The 22,768-nt window shown below is 38.7% G+C and overlaps 1 protein-coding gene across 9 annotated transcripts in view; it reads right to left on the reverse strand.

The window, feature by feature from the left end:
- Positions 1 to 22,768, reverse strand: part of USP15 (ubiquitin specific peptidase 15) — an 80,713-nt gene that overhangs the window by 41,514 nt on the left and 16,431 nt on the right. For 4 of the 9 annotated variants that reach the window (XM_032222176.1, XM_032222178.1, XM_032222179.1 and 1 more), the window contains exons 5-7: positions 20,135 to 20,280; positions 19,211 to 19,272; positions 1,589 to 1,672 (exon numbers count right to left, since the gene is read on the reverse strand). In XM_032222176.1, coding sequence (XP_032078067.1) covers positions 1,589 to 1,672; positions 19,211 to 19,272; positions 20,135 to 20,280 — 292 coding nt within the window. Of the gene's footprint in view, positions 1 to 785; positions 854 to 1,588; positions 1,673 to 2,560; positions 3,356 to 6,278; positions 6,480 to 19,210; positions 19,273 to 20,134; positions 20,281 to 22,768 lie in introns of those variants that run through there. The other 5 variants (XM_032222182.1, XM_032222183.1, XM_032222185.1 and 2 more) reach the window with 5 other exon arrangements.

Raw genomic sequence — 22,768 nt, forward strand, 5'->3', positions numbered from 1 at the left:
ACTGTTTTTGCGGTGGGCCCTCTTTTTGCCCCGCAAGCTGTACCGGTAGGTGGTACAGTGGTAATGGCGGGGACCAGTTGTGCATGCGCTTAAATAGTTGGGGGTGGGCTTATTTTGGGGGGAGGTCTTATTATGGCGCATGCTCTGAAAAGCCCGATTGGGCTTATTAGCAGGGCATGTCTTATTTTCGAGGAAACACGGTAACAGGAGCTGAAGTAAAATCACAGTGATTGTATATGAAATCAACTTCTAGGATTGCATCTGGATTTTACCAGTGCAGCCGGAAGCATAGAATTTGCCAAAATAAACTATTATTTCCAAGGTATTACTTAGCTAAACTTTAGATATAAAAGTGCATTACAAAATGTATGGTAGATAAACCAAGGAATACAACATTGTATTAACGTAATTAAGAAGCTACTCTTAAACTGCATTAACTTAAAATTAAAAAAAATAGCCCTGCTATTTATCAAACAATTTCATCAAATGGAAATACAACTGCCCTTTTTATAACAAAGCCAGGACAATTTTATAGTTTCTGAAATGATACATTTTAAAATGAGATTTAAATAAGATGATAACTGTCTCATAACTTTAGATATTGTGCTTTTTCATATTCACTATTCTAATAAAAGGATAACATCAATTGGGGCCTGGTTTATATACATCAAAGAGCTTATGATACACACACACACACACACACACACACACACACACACACACAGAGTACAATAGACTACAGTTAAATACATGTATTTGTCTAACAGAGAGTTGGGGCTACTCACAATTAGTAGAAGCACAAATGCCACTTCGCCCCATACGAAAACTCCCTTCTCATAAATGCAGTATTTAACTGGAAGATATTGTATAAAATATTTAGAAATATTACTATGAAACACAAAACATTTTAACAATTGCGTCATAGCCACAAATTTTGAGAAGCAACATTGCATTTGTAACTACCATTTTCCCCCAGTATGTCTATCAGAAAGCAATAAGCTTAGCAAAAAGCATATATATATTCATATTTGTAATGAACTGCAGAAAATGCAATGCATTTATCATATACAACTCCAAATGTGCTAAACTATTTGACAGAAAAGTTTTAAAATTATTGTACTATATTATATTTCTGTTAAGGGAATAATTAGACATATGCTATAACAACAATATGAAGCATATGCAGAGCTTTTGCCATTACACATAACGCACATACTTCAAAAAAGTCACAACAATCTCAAACCTTCCCAAAACTAGGAGAAATCCTTAATCTAGGAGAACTTGATCAATAAGTTACATGACTGCTGTTGCATATAGTCTTTTCTTGCTAAAAAAAATTCTTAATGTAATGGTCCCAAATCAGAAAATGATGCTACAAAGCATGTTACTGTTCCTAGAATCTAAGAAGCAAAGCAGAAATAATTAACTCAACTCTTTAGGGTTTTTGTGTTCTTTAAGTCTTGGTGCCCCCTACATTTCCATAGCAATAAACTACATCCAAGTTATTTTTCTAAACTTACAAACAATCTCTTTTTGAAACTGTACTTGGATGATTAAAATTAAAAGTTCTTTAAGATACAGTGCTTACTTTCTGTTGTTGATGTTGTTATAATTATTTGATAGAGATGGAGAAATCTTTGGTAAAGTTGGAAAATTGGATGCACCTGGGGACCTTTAAAATATGAAAATGTTAAATTAGATAAAAATGTTGAGATTGTAAAATTAATAATGAAAAAGGAAAAACTAACATGAAGCAATGTATGTGAATAATAATAAAAAAAGATTCTTATGGTCAAAGTAACAAATACCCAAGTACTCTAAATTGCCCATTTTCAAAAGGCATTTAAAAATATCACTCAAAAAGCATTAAAAAAAATTATCACGTTTAAAACCTTCAACCAAAACATAGGCATAAATGGTCAGCCAAATCCCAAATTAGGCTTTAGCAAAAAAAAAGAAAAAAAAAAGACCTCTATCAAAAATTAGTGTGGACGCTAATAAAAGACATCATTTCTAAAAATAAGGCTTTTTTATAATGTTATTAATAAAGGTGCATCAATATTGTCAAAAAATATGGGAATAAGAGCAGTTTAAAGCACTTGTTCACTTTATATTTTAGAACAGTGATTCCTAATTTGTTTAGTTCACAATACCCTTTGAGAATCTGATAAAGAACATAGACCTCCATAGAAAAATGTGCATTACAACGTTTTGCATTCAATTAATTTTATTGCACAGTAAACTATTTTTTCTTAATGAAGAATCTAAAAATAGACTTTTGAAGATTGTTTTTTCTCCCATTTGTTTTTAATGGGAAAATGTCCAGTTCCTAAAAAAAAACCTACATTGTGTAAATAAAAAAAAGTTTAATTTTCCTCTAAGTGAATTTAATGAGAATGTAATGAGATGTTGCTTGGTTTCAATCAGATGTTGAAATTGATTGTGGAATTTGATATGACAATGTGCATGTCATCTCTGATATCTAAATTATTTTTGTTTATTTTTATTTTGAATCAAGTGCTGAAAATTATGACTGACAAAGGAGATGATACCAAATGGGTTCAGAACTCCCATATTTTGCTTTATTAGAACAAGAATACACTTGTGACAAGAACATCAGAATTCTCCAAAACTCTTCAAGTTGAATTCATCAGCATCATTTGCTCTGTCCTCAAATCATTAAGGCCACCTTTGGCAGGATCTGCATCACTAATGTCTATACCAGCAAGGAAAGAACTATAAATCCATACTTCAGTTTCAAAGTGTCTGAGCAGAAATAACTTCCAAAAGAGTTCTGCAGAATTTCCACGTTTGCAGATACCTGTGGAGAATCTGACAATACTTTGTCTACAGCCTGTAGAAGTGCTTCCTTCAGCAATGGAAAGTTGATATAGTTGTCTACTTCCAAAATTCTTTCAGAATGGCAACTTGGCCAAAAGAGTTCATTGTTTTTTTAGCTGCATCTATAATGGTATCTAAAAGGCTTTGAACAATAAGATCTGTCTTATTCATATGGCTGAAAATATCTGCTAAGGTTAAACAATGAACAAACTGTTCTCTATCAAAACTGTTGAGATAGGGCTTTTCTTCTGTCTCAAAAATAGTTGCCTGATGTTCAATGAAGTGCTTCAAGACTTGTCCAATGGAAACCAACAAACTTCTGTGTATTAGAGAACAACTTCTTATTCTGCTCCTCTGTCTTGACAAAACTTCTCGAAAAGGTAATGATTTAAAGCATTGGCTTTGAATTAATGACTGTTGTGTAATCAGGAAAGGTTTTGTTCAGAACTCTTGACATATTCCTTGATATCAGTCCATATTGATGTAGAAAGCAATGAAGCATGATGATGTGATGCTGCAGCAAAAACAGATACATTTCCAAAAATCAGAGATGCTCCATTTGTGCACCAAGTACCAAGATTGTTCTTTTCTGTTCATTTTGGAATATCTATAGCATTCATAGTTCCTAAAAGAGACTCATAAAATTGGAATTCTACAGTGGGATTAGCATCCACATAATAGGTGGAAACTGGGGGGGGGGTACCTGCAGTAAAAAATGCATGTTTCTAGTTTTTATCTAGTTGCATTTTGATGGGAAATGGTGTAGCTGCCAATTCCTCCATGACATCAAAATATTATATGAAATTTTAGTGATGACATCATTTGAAAGAGTGCTGCTTCCATTTGTTTTCTCATTCTAAACTATAAACCACTTCAATTATTGAAAGGATGCTTAGAGACAGGATTGTGGAAATTCAAATTCTACTCAAATTTTAGCGTTTTGAAATTGAATGTTCTTGTCACAGAAAAAGAGCCACATTTATGTATTTTCAGAAAGGACAGACTGTGACCGGATCTAAACAAGAACACATATCCATAATCATGAGGGCAGAATTTATCTTTTAATACTAATAATGAAAACTGTTCTAGATGTTATGGCATGACTGTGATATCTAAGCACATATCGTAGTATTCTGTGCCACCCTGTGTAGTTTTCAATGAAACAGTATCTTAACACAGGTAGTCCTCAACTTACAACCGTTTGTTTAACAATGGTCCAGAATGGCCACAGAGGGGTGCCTTATGATTCATGAAGCTCTTCTAGCCATTACAAAACATTGCTTTATCAACCCTGCAGTTACATAATCACGATCAGTTTGCACTTATGACTAGTTGCCAAATGCCCTGTGATAATGTGTGATCACCATTTGCAATCTTCTCTATTGGTTTTTCCCAGGAAGTTAATGGTGAAGCTGGCAGAGAAGATGGCAAACTGCTGCCACCTGCCAAGAGAAAGAGCCATTTCCCAAGGGAAGCTGACCTCTTTTGATAGGAAGATTTTGTTCCTGTATCCTACCAAAGGAATTCCCTCCAGGGAACATAGGAGAGCTGAACTCCTTCAGTAGGATGAAGAAACCAAACCAAACTATTGAAGTTTTTGGCATCCTTCCTGCATACCACTGAAGGAAACACCTTTTGTGCAGAGAGGGAGCTGAACTCCTTTGACAGGCAGCTCTTTCAGCCATCCCCCCCCCCCCCGCCAAGATGAGAAGTCAAAATCCAAGCAGGGAGTGGAGAATCAGCATAGTAATATCAGGAGAATGGAGTATCTCAGGTGAGTCAGGGAGGCGCTGGGGACCCTGGTGTAGGCTTTGTGCCTTTTTACTTAAGGGCTGTAACTCCAGCTTAGATTTTTGCTGGGACGACTTTCAGCTATTGAGTGGAGAAACAGCAAACTAAGGGAAGGAGCGTGGCATGCCTAAGAGGGGTTCAGAGGCTCTGGGAGATCGGGTGTAGACTGCATGCAAGCCTGTCTCTCTGTTCAGGGGCTGAAAATGGTGCTTGAATTTTGGCAGGAAGGACTTTCAGTTCCTGAGTGCAGGTTCCCAGGTTCTCTCACATACCTTATCTGGGATTCTGTACATTTAACAACACACATAATAACTTAACAACCAACATTGGAAATGCTGATATTGTAGCTACCGTATTTTTTGGAGTATAAGACCCACCCGAGTATAAGATGCACCAAGGTTTTGAAGAGGCATTTTTTTTAAAAAAAAAGTAGGTAGGTAGATAGAAGGATAGAGAGGGAGAGAAAGAGAGAAATACAGTAGGTAGGTAGGAAGAGAGAGAGTAGTTAGGTAGGTAGGTAGGTAGGTAGGTAAAGGGATAGAGAAAGAGAAAGAGACAAAGAGAGAGAGAAATACAGTAGGGAGTGAGGGAGAGAGTGAGTGTGTGTAGCTAGGTAGGTAGATAGAGGGATAGAGAGAGAGAAATATAAAGAGACAGAGAGAAATGCAGTAGATAGGTGGGGAAAGAGAGAGAGCAGGTAGGTTGGTAGGTAGAGGGATAGAGAGAAATAGAAAGAGAAATGCAGTAGATAGGTAGGGAGAGAGAGAGTAGTAGGTAGAGGGATAGAGAGAGAGAGAAATACAGTAGGTAGTTAGGGAGAGAGAGGGTAGGTAGGTAGATGTTTCCAGGTGTATTTATCCATGTGCTGGAGAAGAAAATTGCTGACAATCTGCAGCACCTAAGACTTTGTTTCTGCTGGCACAGCACTTGATCAATGTAATTCTCATCAATCAAAGAGCTTTCCAAAAAAAAAGTTTTTGCACTCTGCAAACGTCCTAGAAATGGCCCGATTTTCACGAAAACGGGCCCATTTTTTTAAAAACAACAACGCATGAATAGCATTGGGGGGGGATTGCAGAGTGCTTCTGGGGGGCTGGGGCAAAAACGAGCAAAAAATGGGCTTGTTTTTTGTAAAAAAAAAAGCATGCATAGCCCTATGGAGGCTTATAGAGTGCTGCTGGGGGAGGATGGCCCATTTTTTGCTCATTTCTGCCCTCCCCAGCATCCAGGAGCTCTCTGAAAGCCTCCATAAGGGTATGCACAGCCATTTAGGTGAAGAGGCTGGGCTTCGGGAGGCAAGAAATGCTGTATTCGATGTATAAGAAGCACCCAGATTTTCAGCCTCGTTTTTGAAGAAAAAAGGTGCGTCTTATACTCCGAAAAATACGGTAGTCATGTGACATCTCGCTTAATTACAGCTTCAGTCAATGACTGAGGTGCTAGTCCCAATTGTGATTTTAAGTCAAGAATTACTTGTAATATCACTTGATATAAAGCCTTTTTTCAACAATGTTTAAATTAAAAGAAGGAAACCAAAAATGTGTGTATATGTGGTTCAGGCATGCTGCTTTAGAAATATCACTACATATAAAATATCTGTTTCATTTCTCATTGTATAAAATTTATCATATTTTTATTTGTAAACCACTTGGAATCACTTGGATAGTGATTTGACATCCCAGTCTACAAGATATTTCTTGAGTCATATTCAAAAGATACACTAAAATCCAGAAAAGTCATGCACAGGAAGGTTGCAGTTCTTGTATATGCTTCTGGGTAGGATGATGGAAAACAAGTATGTAAGCTGAAGCCAGTTTTTTCAATAATTTCTTTGCTTCAATCCAACCCTGAAATGTAATATTTGGGCATATAATTTACTGATGTATATTGGTAATTAGCTGGATCTTATCTGTTTACATGTTCTTTTTTATACATGTGTATGATGCTGATTCCCTTCCCTGGCCAACGCTCTACTATAACTTTGGTTGATAGTAGCAAGCAGAAAAACTTATACTGGGGCCCACCACTTGGGGCTCAGTTTTATTGCTTCTAGCAAAACTTGGTCAATGCCTGGAACCTTGCCTGTCTTCAGAATTCTCTATGCATCCCACATGGATCTCTTCTGTGAATAAGCTAATGTGGTAGTTAGAGTTTTTAGTAATTCATGGTAGCTGTTGTGCACTTATCATTCCATTGGAGATGTATTCTATTATTACAATTCTGTAATTGTGTAGGGGACTGTTTCTCAACCTTGCTGGATGGGAAATTCTGGGAATTGAAGTCCACACATCTTTAAAGTTGCTGAGACTGAGGAACACTGGTGTAGGCTGTAATTTGTCTGGCATGGCCAACTCTGTATTCAGTACTATTGTTGGTATTACTGTGAAGTCATTCCAAACATTATTTCTTTTTCACATTGAGCAGTGAATGAACTATATTGTGCAAAGCCAGTAATAGTCAACAGTGGATCATTCCCAAAAGGCGTATTTGGCAGGACAGTCTCAATGATGGGGCCATTTAAAATTCAAATGGATGACTGATACAAAATTACACCTCAGAAATTTAGCAACCTCAGATCTTTGGGTAATAATGAAGTCTCTAACATTTCTGCCTTTGTGCCAGATCCCTAAAAGTGATACTGCCGTTCAATTGGGAGGAGGGGAGCCTCGGAGTTAAATCATTAGCTACATCTGAAACAACTGAGTTTTACAACTTTACAACTGGTTTTCTGTCACCGGGAGACTGAAGGTCCCAACATCTCTGGAGGGATGTTTATGGTAGCCATGTGGGATATATAACTTTGATGTCTAACTAGAGATAATCATGGGAACATGTGCTTTATTGACTCCCAGGGCAGAAGAGTTAAGGATGCATCTTCACACTTGTGTATTGGTCAAAGGGGAGGAGTCATTATCAGCTTAATCCCATTTGCATGGCCTAAAGGTTTTCAGATGCTGCTTTGCTTCTAATGGTTTCCATCCTGCTTGATTAAAGATTCCTTTTGAAATAATCCATTTCAAGAGTCTTTACTTTCTCAAGTTAGGAGAGGAGCCATTACAAAAAGCAGCATCTCTCTGCAAAGTGGTCAACCAGGAGAGAAACATTTTTAGAAATTTAAATTCAATCAGTATGGCAAATGTATATCCTCTCCCACTCATGAAGGATATGCTAGCACACCTAGCCAAAGGGAGAATTTTTTCAAAGCTGGATTTAAGGGAGGCTTACTATCATATCAGGATTAAGGAGGGAGATGAATGGAAAACGGCATTTAACACCCCTCTTGGATGCTATCAATTCAAAGTGCTACCATTTGGGCTACAAGGGGCCCCTGCAGTATTTATGCAATTAATAAATGAAGTGTTGCGGGAGAACCTATATAAGGGCTGCATAGTCTATATTGATGACATTTTATTATATTCTGAGACCAAGGCGGAACATATAAAACTAGTCCGGGCGGTTCTGAACAAACTTCGCTCTGCAAAACTTTATGCTAAGCCCTCCAAATGCGAATTCCACCAAGAAAAAATTGGTTACTTTGGATACGGCATTTCACACCAGGGCATAGAAATGGATCCTTTGAAAGTGAATCGGTATTTGACTGGGAACCACCCAGAACACGCAAACAGTTGCACAGCTTCCTGGGATTTGCAAACTTTTACTGGCAGTTTATCCCCGCTTTCTCCCAAATTACTCTCCCCATCACCAAGGTCTTAAAAATGAAGGGAGAGGGAAACCCGAAACCGAAGCAGCCTTTGAACTGGACAATGGAATGCCAAGCGGCATTTGAAAAACTTAAATGGCTGTTTCCGCAGAGCCAATCCTAAAGCACCCGGACACAGAGAAACCGTTCGTCATATAAGCAGATGCTAGCGATGTGGCCATAGGAACCGTCTTACTTCAGAAAAATGAGGAAGACCAATTACAACCATGCGTTTACACATCCAAAAAATTGAATGAATCTGACCAAAGGTGGGCCATTTGAGAGAAAGAGGCTTATGCAATTTGATAGGCTCTTTTAACCTGGAGACATTTCCTAGAGGGGAGTAAGATCCCTTTTGAAGTCTGGGCGGATCATAAAAATTTAGAAGTCCTAAAGACCTCAAGGAAACTCTCTCCAAAACAAGTACGATGGGCTCAGTACTTTAAAAAGTTTGAATTTATGCTCAGATACTTCTGGGGGGGGGGGATTTCCTGGCAGATGCACTATCCAGGAAACCGCAATACAATAGTATGAAGACAAATGTAATCAAACCCATGATACAAGACAATCAACTAGCCACTAGAGTAACCACCAGATCCCAGGGAAAACAAGACACTCTGGAGGACAATGACACCACCCACACTTTTAAACAAGCGTTAACCACCGACGAATGGTTTTTGAGCCACAAAGACAGCTGTCTGATGAAAGATAACCTAGCTTGGGTGGGAGGGAAGTTGTATGTTCCCGCCAGCCAAAGATTGTACTTAATGGAAAGGTGCCACGACTCCAAACTAGCAGGACATCTTGGTGTTGTAAAAACTTTACATCTAATTAAAAGGCAATTTTGGTGGCCATCACTAAAAAAGGACATAGAGAGCTATGTAGCTAGCTGTCCAATTTGTGCGGCAGCCAAAAGATGCCGAGGCAAAATGCCAGGACTGTTACAGAAGGTAGCCGAGCCCTCAGCACCCTGGAAGGAGATAGCTATGGATTTTATTGTCAAACTACCAGAAAGCGCAGGGAATACTGTCATTTGGGTCGTAACAGACTTGTTTTCAAAACACACACATTCTATACAGTGCCAAAAGATCCCAACTGCCAAAAGTCTAGCCAAGTTATTCCTGATACACATTTATCGCTTTCATGGAGCCCCGCAGAGAATCATCTCCGACAGAGGGGTCCAATTCATCACAACATTTTGGGAGGCATTCTTAAACTTACTGGGCACCACCCAAGGACTGAGCTCCAGTCACCATCTGAAAATTGGAACATGGTTCTAGAACAATACCTAAGATGTTTTATTAATTTTCAACAGGACAACTGGATTGATCTTTACCTTTTGCAGAAGTGGCCTTCAATAACGCTGTGCACTCAAGCATTGGGTTCACCCCTTTTAGAGTAGCAACAGGCCAGGATTTCAACCCCATGCCTGAACTACCCACAGAGGAACCCACCATCCCCTCACTAAAAGAATGGATAGACAATCTATGAAGCACATGGCCAGTGGATAGATTAGTGTTACGGGAAGCTAGAGAGGCTTTCAAAACTCAAGCTGACAAAAAAAGAGTAAATCCCAAACCCTTCCATGTTGGAGATAGAGTATACCTATCGACAAAATTCCTGAAATCGTTGCAATCATCAAAGAAATTAGGGCCACATTTCATTGGACCTTTCCCAATCACCAAAGTTATCAACCCAGTAATAGTAGAATTACTCCTGCCAAAGACACTCAGGAAAGTCCATCCAGTGTTTGACATTAGTTTACTCAAATGAGAAGTAATCTCACAACTCAGACCACATGCACCTACACCTCCTGTTCCTATCATGATAGAAGGCGAACAACATTTTGAAATTAAAGAAATCCTGGACTCTAGGACCCACAGGGGGGAAAACCCAATACTTAGTTGCTTGGAAGCATTTACCTTCAGCCCAAAATGAATGGGTAGAGAAACATCACGTTAGGGCCCCTGCCCTATTGAAAAAATTTCACTCCCAATACCCTGACAAACCTTGTTAAAATACAATGATGCAATTTATTTTCCTATTTTTTCACAGGTGAATCTTGTACATCTTCCATTTTCTAATTATTGATCCCACAGTTGATTTCTTCACACCAAGCTGCTAGCCTATTGCAGATTCAGTCTTCCTAGCCTGGTGCATGTCTACAATTTTGTTTCTGGTGTCCTTCGACAGCTCTTGGGTCTTCACCATAGTGGAGTTTGGAGTGTGACTGTTTGAGGTTGTGGACAGGTGTCTTTTATACTGCTAACAAGTTCAAACAGGTGCCCTTAATACAGGTAATGAGTGGAGGACAGAGGAGCCTCTTAAAGAAGAAGTTACAGGTCTGTGAGAGCCAGAAATCTTGCTTGTTTGTAGGTGACCAAATACTTATTTTCCACCATAATTTGCAAGTAAATTCTTTCCAAATCAAACAATGTGATTGTCTGGATTTGTCTTCTCATTTTGTCTCTCATAATTGAAATCTACGTATGATGTCAATTACAGGCCTCTCTCACCTTTTTAAGTGGGTGAACTTGCGCAATTGGTGGCTGACTAAATACTTTTTTGCCCCACTGTACATACATAACAATTAAATAACATAGTAATTTATAGATGAATACTATTTTAGAAATGGAGCCAAATCTGAATGTGTGAATGACTAATACAGGGGTCTGCAACCTTAAATACTCAAAGAGCCATTTGGACCCGTTTTCCACAGAAAAGAAAACACTTGGGGCACAAAACCTGGGTGGCCGGAGAGGAGGAGCCAACGTCGTGACGATACATCATGCGGACTCGACAGTCCGAGTCCGCCGATGACACTTTTGCCCCTGGATGGTCAGGTAGGATCTAAACTGTCCTGAAGAAATGGTGACCAGGAAGACAAAACCTTGCTGGTCGCTGGAACACCACAAAGTCCCTGATCGACCCAAGGGAAGCACTTCCAACCAGCAGCAAACAGGCAGCCCCTAGGCTGACAAAGTCGGAGAGGGCTCCGGAAGAATAAAGCGGCGAATTTAATCCCTCCTGGACTGCCTTAGAAAGTTTTTTGCTCTTGCTTGTAACGATGTTTTGTGGATTGAAGTGATTGCAACGTTTCCTGTTTCTCCGCTTGAAGTGAATGGACTGATTTTTTCCTCTATTTTTCACTACCTTAATCCTTTTGGCTTAAACTAAAACTTTTTTTTTATTTTAACAAATTCCTCCTTCTATTTGTTATAAAATTATATTAAAGATACTTAAAGAAAAAGTATAAAAAAAAGTTGAATCTGCCATTCGGAAGCCTGAGTCTGAAGTTTTTTTCCTTGAAACAATGTATCCTTTGTTCACTCCTATTTGACTTCACTGACTTTGTAACGGAAGGGTTTGGAACTTGTTTATAAAACCTGATAAACACTAAAAGGCACGAACAGTGTTTTGCAGGTGCTCTTGGAAAATATTTTGGTAAGAGAAGGAAAAGGAAAGAAAAAGACAAGAACCCCTCTACTTTGAAAACTACAAAAGAACTTGTACTTAAGATTTAAAATAAATATAGATATATTCTTGAAAAGTTTTTGACAGGCTAGAGTCGCAGTGATTATTAGACTCCTCTTTTTCTTTATATTTCTTTTCTTTTGGAAAAATGGATCAATATTCAGATGGAGAAAACTTAAAATTTCAAAATATCCTGGCTGGACTTCAAAACATTTTAGAAGGATTTGAGAGATCTGACAAGAAATTGGACACACTACTGGGTATCACAGCAAAAGATGATGGGGTTGGAGCCCCAAAAATTAAAGAGAATGAAAATATAGAAAACAAAGACAAGATAATAGATGAACTCATTAATGGAGTAAATGTGAGTGAAAGTGGAAAGAAGGGGAGCTGGAAAAATGACTTTGGCAATTTGGAGCTTTATTCCAAATCCCAAGATACAGGAGGAAAAAAAAGGGCGAAAAGGATGGAGTTAAGAAGACAAATCCATCCAGAAATAAGTTTGATAACCAAAGCTAAGCTAATGTTAATAACAATTCAAGAGCAACGAAACTACATGAGAGATCTTCTAAGCTACAAAGTGCGGAGAGAAGTTCATAACTCTGGAAAGGAGCTGAAAAGAGAATTGACACAACAGCTGGCAAGAGAGAGAAGAACTTTTTGCTACTGAAAAGATACAGGTTGATAATGCTACTTGATGATAAAAAGTTTTGATGATTAATAAGTAGGGATAAAAACTTGATGATAAAAGTTTTGATGATTAATAAGTAGGGATTTTAGTATTTTGTAGATTGCTTTAGATTATCATTGAATGTTTATTCATTAACATATAATTTACTATGACATCAATAATGAAATGATAACCTTAATTAGGATAACTAATCGGGCCATAAATTGTAAATTGGGATTCGGTGAAAAGACTCATAAATCTTATTAACAAATTTTTCTTTAAGTCTTGTTATGAAGGTATAATTAATTTGGGTCAGAAGAGAGGAGATGTGATACAAATAGTAAACAATTCATTTTTTAAAAAACTATAATAATAATGAAATGTTAATGAATAATTTTGGTGATTATTAAGTAGGAATGTTAACATCTCTAAGATTGTCTTAGATTTTAAATGTTTATTTTGTTAACATATAATTAACTACGATAATAATAATGAAATGACAACCTTAATTAGTAAAATAAGCTGGATATAAATTGTAATCTGGGACAGGGAAAAGACCTATAAATCTTATTAATAAATTCTTGTTTAGAGCTGGTTATAAAGGTATAATCTCTTTTGAGCTTGAAGAGAGGAGAGGTGAGATAAATAGTAAATAATTTTTAGTTAACTACAATAATAACAAGAAAATGTTAATGGATAATATTTAATGATATATACAGGTGTTTTGTACTAGTAAAAGCAACTGGACATAAGCTTTAATTTGTGAGTTGGGGGGGAAAGGGAGGGAATGTTAGGTATCCTACTAATTGACTTTGTTGTAGAATATGTTATAAAGATGTAAAGTTTTTTTACATTTTTTAAAGTTATGGCAGACTTATTGAGATTGCGAAAGTATGCCAGTAGGTGGTTGTGTCTTCAAATATAAATGATTTTAGATAAAAACACGTTTAAGTAACTGTAATCAAATTAAAATTGTGGTAGTAAAATACATAAATTCTAAAATGTATAACTCAATTTGAATGAAGTATATGTAATGATTGTGGAAGAAACGCACGAAATGTATCTGTAACCAATTGACACGCTTTCTACAAGATGTAACGAAAGATGATTATTTTTTGTTTTTGTTTATTAAAAACAATAAAAATTTTAAAAAACCTGGGTGGCCATAGCCAACTCAATGTCACTCCCACTCAGTCACATGACCCCCACCACCAGGTTTTGCAGCTCCTGCTTTTTTCTGTGGGAAATGGATCTCTCTCCCCCCCCTCTCCTTCCTTTCCTCTCATTTCTGTTCGTCTCTCCCCCCTTCCTTTTCCTTTCTTTCTTCCTTTCTTTTCCCCTTCTCTCTTATTGATTTCCCTCTCATTCTCTCCCTCCAGCTCCCTCATTTCTCTCCCTTTTCCCCTCCTCTCTCATTTTTTCTTTTTCCTCTCTCATTCTCTCCCTCCATTATTTTCTCATTTCTCTCCATCTTTTTCTCCCTTCTCACTCTCATTTTTCTTTCTCACCCTGTTTTTTCCTTTTTCCTCTCCCTCTTTTTTCTTTTTTCTCTTCCTTCTCTCTCTCATTTGTTTCCCTCTCCATTCCCTCTTTCTCTCCCTCCAGCTCTCATTTCTCTGTCCCTCTCCTTCTCTCTCTCATTTCTCTCTTTCCTCTCTCTCATTCTCTCCCTCCAGCTCTCTCATTTCTGTCTCCCCCCCTTCTCTCTCTCTCATTATGATACACAATTCCTTTTGTATTGGCTCAGGAAGAGAGGAGCAGCTGCCACCGCTGCTGAATGAAGGAAAGGAAGAGCTCTGGCTCTTCTGCACAGCTCGGCCAGTTACTCTGAGTGTGCAGTGGTGGCAGTGAAAGGAGGAGTCACCATTGCTGCCCCGTGATCCCAGCCCAGGGGTGTATCCTGCGTGTGTGTGCGTGTGTGCACAAAAAATAGAGATGAGAGTGAAAAAAGGGGGAGAATTCCCTTTTCTCTCATCGTTCCAGTGTGTGTGTGTGTGCGTGCACATGCGAGAAAGATAGAGGAATGAAAGAGCGGCGGGAGGCAAGGGCTGCCTTGAGTGCAAATGTGGCACTTCGCTCATGCACTAAGGCTCCGGCCACCCTCCTCCTCCCTCCCTCATTCTCATGACTCCATAGCTGGCTGTGGAGAGGCCAGGAGGGTGCGCACAAGTGGGGAGATCCTCAAGTGAGCAGCCGGGCTCGGCCAAAGTGCAACAAAGGCATGCGTGATGCGGACAGGCACTCATTTGATGAGGGTCTCCCCACTTGTGCACACCCTCCCAGCTCCGCCACAGCAGTCGGTCGTGGTCGGTTTGGGTCAATGTCTCGGGTCAGAGAGCAAGTGACCGAGGAATGCCCAGCATGAAAAAGGGCTGGAAGAAGCTACAGCAAGAGAGAGGTGCTAGAGAATCAGCTCCAGCCGCTTCTCCACCCCCACCCTTACTTTCTCAGGTCAGGCAAGAGTGACAGAAAGGGGAGGGTGAGGGGCAGGGCCAGCCAGTGGTGAAATCACCCAACAGGGAGCCACAACAAAGGACCAAAGAGCCTCATGACCCCTGACTAATATAATACGCAGTACTTTGGTAAAATGTTTCCCAATGAATTGTAATACCAAAAGAAAAATTGAGAATAATCTTAGAGCTAAAGTTGTTTGCTTTGATGTTGGAATGATCTGATAATCCCAAAGCTTCAAACTACAGCAGATAAAGTTGATCTGGAAGTACCATCATATCAAAAAATAGAAAGCAATTATCAGTTTTTCTGAGATGTTGTCAGTGCTGAACTTCAGAAAGTAAATGGTACAATATAAAATTAAATTTGAATAAATTTAGATGTCAGTTTAATAGCAATTTAATTTAATTTAAAGTGTTAGTATAATTATTTTAAACAATTTACCCTTCTATCACATTACAAGCAATACTCTGCTGGTAACTTTCACAGATAGGGACACGGTGGCTCAGTGGCTAAGATTAGAAAGGTCGGCAATTAAGCGGTTCAAATCCCTAGCACCGCTAACCAAATGAGCTCCCATTACTTGTCCCAGCTTCTGCCAACCTAGCAGTTCAAAAGCATGTAAAAATGCAAGTAGAAAAATAGGGACCACCTTTGGTGGGAAGGTAACAGCGTTCCATGCGCCTTCAGCATTTAGTCATGCCGGCCACATGACCATGGAGACAGCACTGGCTCTTTGGCTTTGAAATGGAGGTGAGCACCACCCCTTAGAGTCAGGAACGACTAGCACATATGTGCAAGGGGAACCTTTACCTTTCACAGAAGCCTTGGGATAACACAAAATGCTTTCAGCATCAACTTGTCAGATCCTATACCCTTTGGTAAGCATAAATCATTTCTTCAACTGATCTTGTTTCCCACTCTGAAAATGTACTTCAGGGGTTACTTGTCTCCAGTGGTGGGATTCAAATAATTTAACAACCGGTTCTCTGCCCTAATGATTTCTTCTAACAACCAGTTCACCAAACTGCTCAGAAAGTTAAGAACCGGTTCTCCTAAAGTGATGAACTGGCTGAATCCCACTACTGTTTGTGTCCTCTATTGCAACCACAGAGTGCCTGTTCAATAGCAAAGCAACAGCATTGATTCTATATCTATCACATTAAAACACAATTTTTGCAGACACAACTGTTTAGGAATAAAAGCCAGGTTTAAATTTCTGTTTAATTACCAACAAAATGGAGATTCTCAGGGACAGCTGTAAAACAGTAATAATTAGCTATTTGGAGAAGCAATAGCAATAGCACTTTATACACTACTTCATAATGCTTTACAGCCCTCTCTAAGCAGTTTATAGAGTCAGCATACTGCCCCCAACCATCTGGGTTCTCATTTTACTGACCTCGGAAGGATGGAAGCATGAGTCAACCTTGAGCCGGTGAGAATCAAACTCCTGACGGTGAGCAATGAGTTAGCTTGCAATACTGCATTCTAACCACTGTGCCACCTAATAGTTAATCATTAAGTTAAGCATTTGGGGGGAGGGGAATATAAATAAATAGTAAGCCAGTAATATCAGGAATTAAAATAGTAGATGCCTTCCTTATTGATAAAATCCATTATTCTACAAGGCAGAATACATGTGCGGGCTTACATAACTACTCTAAGATAGAATTTTGCCTGCTTAACACTCTTTTATTGGGAAGAGAGAGGATTGCCCCACTACTTCCAGGTATGTGTCCCATTTTTCCTGAGGAGAAAATGTTTTACTTGGCAACATAATGCAGTGTTTCTCAACCATGAGAACTTTTAAGATATGTGGACTTCAACTGGAATTCTGAGTTGAAGTCCACACATCTTATAGTTGCTAAAAACTGACCTAATGGCTGAATCTTTTAGAGTGTATAGAATGAGCTATTCCCTTTGCCATGACTTTGCCATGTAGTGCAGAGTTGGTGTCAAGGCATGATTTTTTTTCTTACATTTGTCATCCTGTCAAACTCTAATAAACAAACAACTATAAAGACTGTTGCATCTCATGCTTTTCCCTCATAAACTAGGAGACACGGTTTCATTAGATTTTATAATAAATACCTAAGATTATCAATATGGCCTGATGCCATTCTGGTGATAATTAATGTTTTCTTTAAGGTAGCCAATTTCAGTCTCTGCTGTGACCTCCTCTCAGAGGTGGGATTCAAATAATTTAACAACTGGTTCTTTGCCTTAATGACCAGCTGGGTAGGCGTGGCTCGGTGGTCATGTGACTGGGTGGGAGTGGCCAACTCAATGTCACTCACACCCATGGGCATTTCGCCTTCGCGGTTCCAATGTCATAAGGGTTAACCGGACAGGCAGTTTCTGTAAGCAGGGCAATAAAGATTAGGCTAGAAACGACACCAGAATGTTTCCTTCCTGCCTTCCTTACAGGATTAGCCCTGTAAAGTGGGAAAAAACAAAAGGAGATTTCTTCCAACAACCGGTTCTCTGAACTGCTTAGAAAGTTTAACAACCGGTTCTCCCGAATAGGTACGAACCGCCTGAATCCCACCACTGCCTCCTCTACAACCATGAAACAGTTTATCTGTTCAAGTTGTCTAGAACTACAAAGTGCACAATCTGCTGGTTTTTATTAGAGACCCATTATACAGTCAGTTTTTTGAAAGTTTCTATTTCATGTAGAGGATATTAAGCTTCAACAATCCTATACTCATAATTCACAGGCTGATGATGAAACAGAGAAAAAAATGCCACCTTAAAGCAATACACTGCTGTGTAAACTACCGGCAAAAAAATAAACAACAACCAACCTGACCTTTTACTATGACTAAATTCATGTATGCCTCCACTTAGATGTAAACATTTTAGGCCAGTTACAGCTACATACATCTACTACAAAACATTTTGCTCTCCTCCTCCCATTTCAGAGTTCTCCTATTTATCCCTAGACCTCCCTGGATCAAAGCTTTGGAAAACCTTTACAAACTTAATCTGCCTGTATAGCCATGCAAGCAGGCTGTGCAAAAGGGGAGAGGATATGTTGAAAAAAGGAATGAAAATAATTGTAGAAGTAACAAAAGACATGAGAGATTTACTCAAATGAGTATCAGTGGGTGATTGATACAACTGAAATACCTCCCTCCCCTTTCTTCCCCAGGGTGAAGAGGAAGGAGAAAAAGAAAGGCTATCGGCTTAACTGAAGAAAAGATAAAGAATCCTCCCTTCTTATTATAGTGAGTCAGGAGAATGGAATAGCAGAGATGTTTGAAATCTTGTGAGCTCCATTTGATAAAGAAATGAAACTAGAAGTGGAGGCACAATATCTTTTAACCACCCACAACCAGAAAACAGACAGATAGACACATCTGTAAAGTACTATAGAGATAGTCTTCAGGGAAATATATAGTAGTTTTTACAAAAATACAGAAGCATCCTTGAGCCCTGAAAAATAGTATTATGGAAAGACTCAGTGTGGTTGCTTCCTGATTCTCTGGTGTAAAAGAGAGATGAGAGGAGAAACACAATCAGACTTGCACAATCCCATTATTATAGCCTCTTAATAAAAGTCTAATCATCCTGTGCAGTCTGTTTCTGATTTGGACAACCTTGAAAGGCTAATGGAATACCTCCAAATGTGGGGATGGGGAGGAAATAAGGAAAGAGTTGATATAATCATGTCAACACTGAGTCTTCCTATTTCAACTATGAAGAGAATAACCAAATTTGATTGGCCTAAAATGTAGGAAAAATATATATAAACTCTGGAAAATAGACATTTACATAGTTTTTATTTTACATTTTGCAAATCTTTGTCTATATGGCTACATTTTTATATGCAATAACACAATTAATCTAGTTGAGCTATGTGTGTAATTTTCTACTGTAAGCAAGTTCCTCAACATAAGGACAGATATATAGAGACTCAAATTTATTGCTTTGGCTAATGGGAGAGTAAGAAATTATTCAGTCCTAGTGTCACAATACAGGTCAAAAGACAGCCAATAATCATAATGTAACTGATATAACTACTAACATAAATAGCAGTGACAAACTTGAAAATACAATACTATTTCAAAATTTAATCCACATTTCTTAGAAGTTATAATCACAATTAAATTTCCATCCTGAAGAATATTTGTTTTTCACTCAGTTTTAAGCCAAATAATTTCATCAAAACACAGTCTTTTTGAATTACAAAAATGTTGCTTCCAAATACAGAAGGCTTGGGATAAAGGAACATAACTTCATTAAGTGTAAGGCATTACTTTCTTTAAATCGCTTACTTTGGAGCTGAAGGACCTCTAGGCCATGTTCCATCTTCATTTTTTTGTTCTATCACTAATACCTATATGCAACAAAAGGGACAAACATGAAATTCATTCAGTTTAGAATAATGGAGCATAAGTTATATTTACAGGTAGTCCTTGACTTATGACAATTGGGCTCAAAAGTTATGTTGCTAAGTGAAACACTTAAGTGAGTTTTGCCCCATTCTATGACTTTTCTTGACACAGTTTTTAAGTGAAGCATTGTAGTTAAGTTAGTATCATGGTTGTTAAATGAATCTGGCTTCCCCATCGACTTTGCTTGTCAGAAGGTCGCAAATGGTGATCAAATGATCAGTTAGGACACTGCAACTGTCATAAATATTGGCAAGCATCTGAATTTTGATCATGTGGCCATGGCGATGCTGGTCATAAACATGAAAAAGTCATGTCACTTTTTTCAATGCTTTTGTAACTTTGAATATTCGCTAAATGAACTGTTGTAAGCTGAGGACGATCTATACTCATCTGTATGCTGAAGCATGTACAAATGGTAGATTTTTCAATTATGCCAATATTATGCATTTTTACCTTATCCATTAAATTCAGATCAAAATCTTTATTTAAAGCATTCTAGAATGTTGGTAAAATACCATTTTTGCTACTACAGGTAGACTTCACTTAGAAATTCAGATAGTTATTGTTCAAAGTTACTTAGGGTGATGGAAAAGATACTTTGCAACTAAAGCCCACAATTATGATCATTGCAGCACCTCTCTCTGTCACATGTTCACCAATAGAGTCAATTAGTATACACTGATATGTGCCTGACCTAGAGAACAAGAAGCAGGAGATTCTAGATGGCAGCATACTATCAGTCAACATAATCAAAGTTTGTAATATTTATATTTTCAAATGTAGGGCCAGAAATATATATCATACCTGTCCCTGGTATAAGCCAGCATCCTGTATGGTACTGTCTGGTTTATTCAAAGGTTCAAAGGTATTACTCATATATTTGTTCCACAATCTTGTTTCTTTTTCATCTGGAATACTGAATGTTTTCCTTATCTCTTTTTCAATTGTATCTACATGTACAAAAAAAAATTGGTATTTAATTTATTTTAAAATACTTTGATTCTAGGTGGCATACAATAATAAAGCAAAGAAATGCGCGCGCACGCACACACACACACACACACACAGAGGTCTTGTTGTATTCGGGTATTTTTCCATGTAAGATTGAGAATGTCTTGGCAACGTTTCGGTGAGGTGACACTCGCTATCTTCCGGCTGGGTTTTGGTTTAACCAAGATTTATAGAAAGACGGCAGCTCCAACCACACTTTAAGCCCAAAACCCAGCCTGAAGATGGCGAGTGAGACCTTGTTGAAACGTTGCCAAGACATTCTCAATCTTACATGGGAAAATACCCGAATACAAGAAGACCAGCATACCTACACCCGTGAAAATCTACGAAAACAAATATCTTACCTCTACGGGGAGGAAACCTTCCTGCTCACCAGACCCTATAAGAAACTTGAAGTCCGAAGAGCCACCATCTTATGTGACTTCACATTCCTACGCAACTGCCAAGACAAAAGCCTGATCCCCACATACTTCCAACTAAAATTCCATTCTAAAACCTCAGGCACCGAAAGGATCCTGAAAAGAACTGAATTAGCCGTAATCAGAAATGAACTCCACAGGAAAAGATTCCTACTAAACCAAACCAACTGACACATACTCACTCTTCACCTCAAACTCAGCAACAAAATCCACCCAGCACTCTGGGACAAATCCAAACAACTAGCCCTCTGGAGAGCCGAAACAGAAACCTCCCACAAGGCAGACAAACACACCAACAAACTCCACAGACTAGAAAAGCAACAGAAACCTGTTCCGACCCCCCTCTTCGCTCGTTCACAAATGACAGTCAGACAGAACTTCAAAGGAAATATCTTTTTCAGTCCTGGCTCAAGTTGGCTGCGAACTCAAAAATAAACGTAGATAAAGTCTCTGGCAAAAAGTTACACAGCAAATGCAAAACAAAAACTCTTACAGCAAACCAGGTTGACAGAAAGCAAATCACTTATCCAAGTGCCTCTTTAAATCACGAAACTGAACTCACGAACAAACCACAATGAACCACAAACGACGTTGACTTCTGCAACTAAGGCGTGGCACCATCCGTCTTTTATCAGCAGTAGATGACCCTAACGAGCAACAGCTGCTCATTATTCCTGCATCCCAACTCAACTCACAGCAAGCTTCTGCTGAGTCACAACAGAAACCCAACCCTCCTCCACAGCAACTCATGAAACAAACAGTACACAACATATCAGACAGAACCCTCACCACAGCTGAAACCAATGTCCTTTCCAGAGGATTCAACTTTGCAGTCGCCCCTAAACGCATCCTCACTGAAGACATCATATGCGGAGTTGAAGCTACATTCACCAAAATCAATCCAAATGAAGCCAATAAAATCAGACTTGCAGTCACCAACATCCTTTGCTCCAGTAATCCACCTAGAAGCAACTTACAATAAGAAGAAAAAGCACTCGCCAACCTGAGGAAAGACAACAACATAATCATTCTCCCAGCAGACAAAGATAACGCCCCAGTGGTGATGAACATGTCTGACTACCAAGCCAAATTATCCAATCTACTCCAAGACCCTGCTTACAAACCTCTAAACACAGACCTCACCACCTACCTGGAAAAAACCACCAAATCCAAAATAAAAGCCTCTCCCATCAGTGAAGAGATCCAGCAAAGAATCATCCCCAGAGAGAAAACTTCCAGATGCCCCAAACTCTATGGCCTCTCCAAAATACACAAAGAAGGAACACCACTCAGACCCATAGTCAGCTCCATAGGGTCACCTCTACAGAATCTTGCCAAATACCTTGCCAAACAACTCCAACCCTATGCAGAATCCATCATCTCACACATACAAAACTCACTCCACTTCATAGAAACAATAAAGAAACAAAACCTACAACCCAGTGACCTACTCGTGAGCTTCAATGTCCTATCCCTCTTCACCCAAGTGCCTACAAAAGAAGCCTTGGCAGCTATTCAGAACAAACACAATCCCCCTAAACACATTCTGGACCTGACCAACCACTGTCTAACCAATACATACTTCATCCATAATGGACAAAGATACAAACAGATAGAAGGTGCACCCATGGGATCACCCCTCTCACCCGTCATCGCAAACTTAAACATGGAACATTTTGAAACTAACGGCTTAGATAAATCTGAGCACAAACTCAAACTCTGGGTTAGATATGTTGATGACACTTTCGTGATTTGGCCACACGGGAAAGAAAAACTGGGCAACTTCCTCACACATCTCAACAGCCTACACCCCAAAATACAATTCACTATGGAAATAGAAGTAAACAACCGACTTCCCTTTTTGAATGTTCTAATCTACAAAAAACCCAATGGCTGCCTAGGACACATCATCTACCAGAAAAAAAAACATACACCAACTGCTACTTAAACATACAATCCCATCATCATCCTGCACAGATCAACTCTGTAGCCAAGACCCTCATCTCCA

This window comes from Thamnophis elegans, chromosome 7, assembly GCF_009769535.1.
Source record: "Thamnophis elegans isolate rThaEle1 chromosome 7, rThaEle1.pri, whole genome shotgun sequence".
Classification (NCBI taxonomy): Eukaryota; Metazoa; Chordata; class Lepidosauria; order Squamata; family Colubridae; genus Thamnophis; species Thamnophis elegans.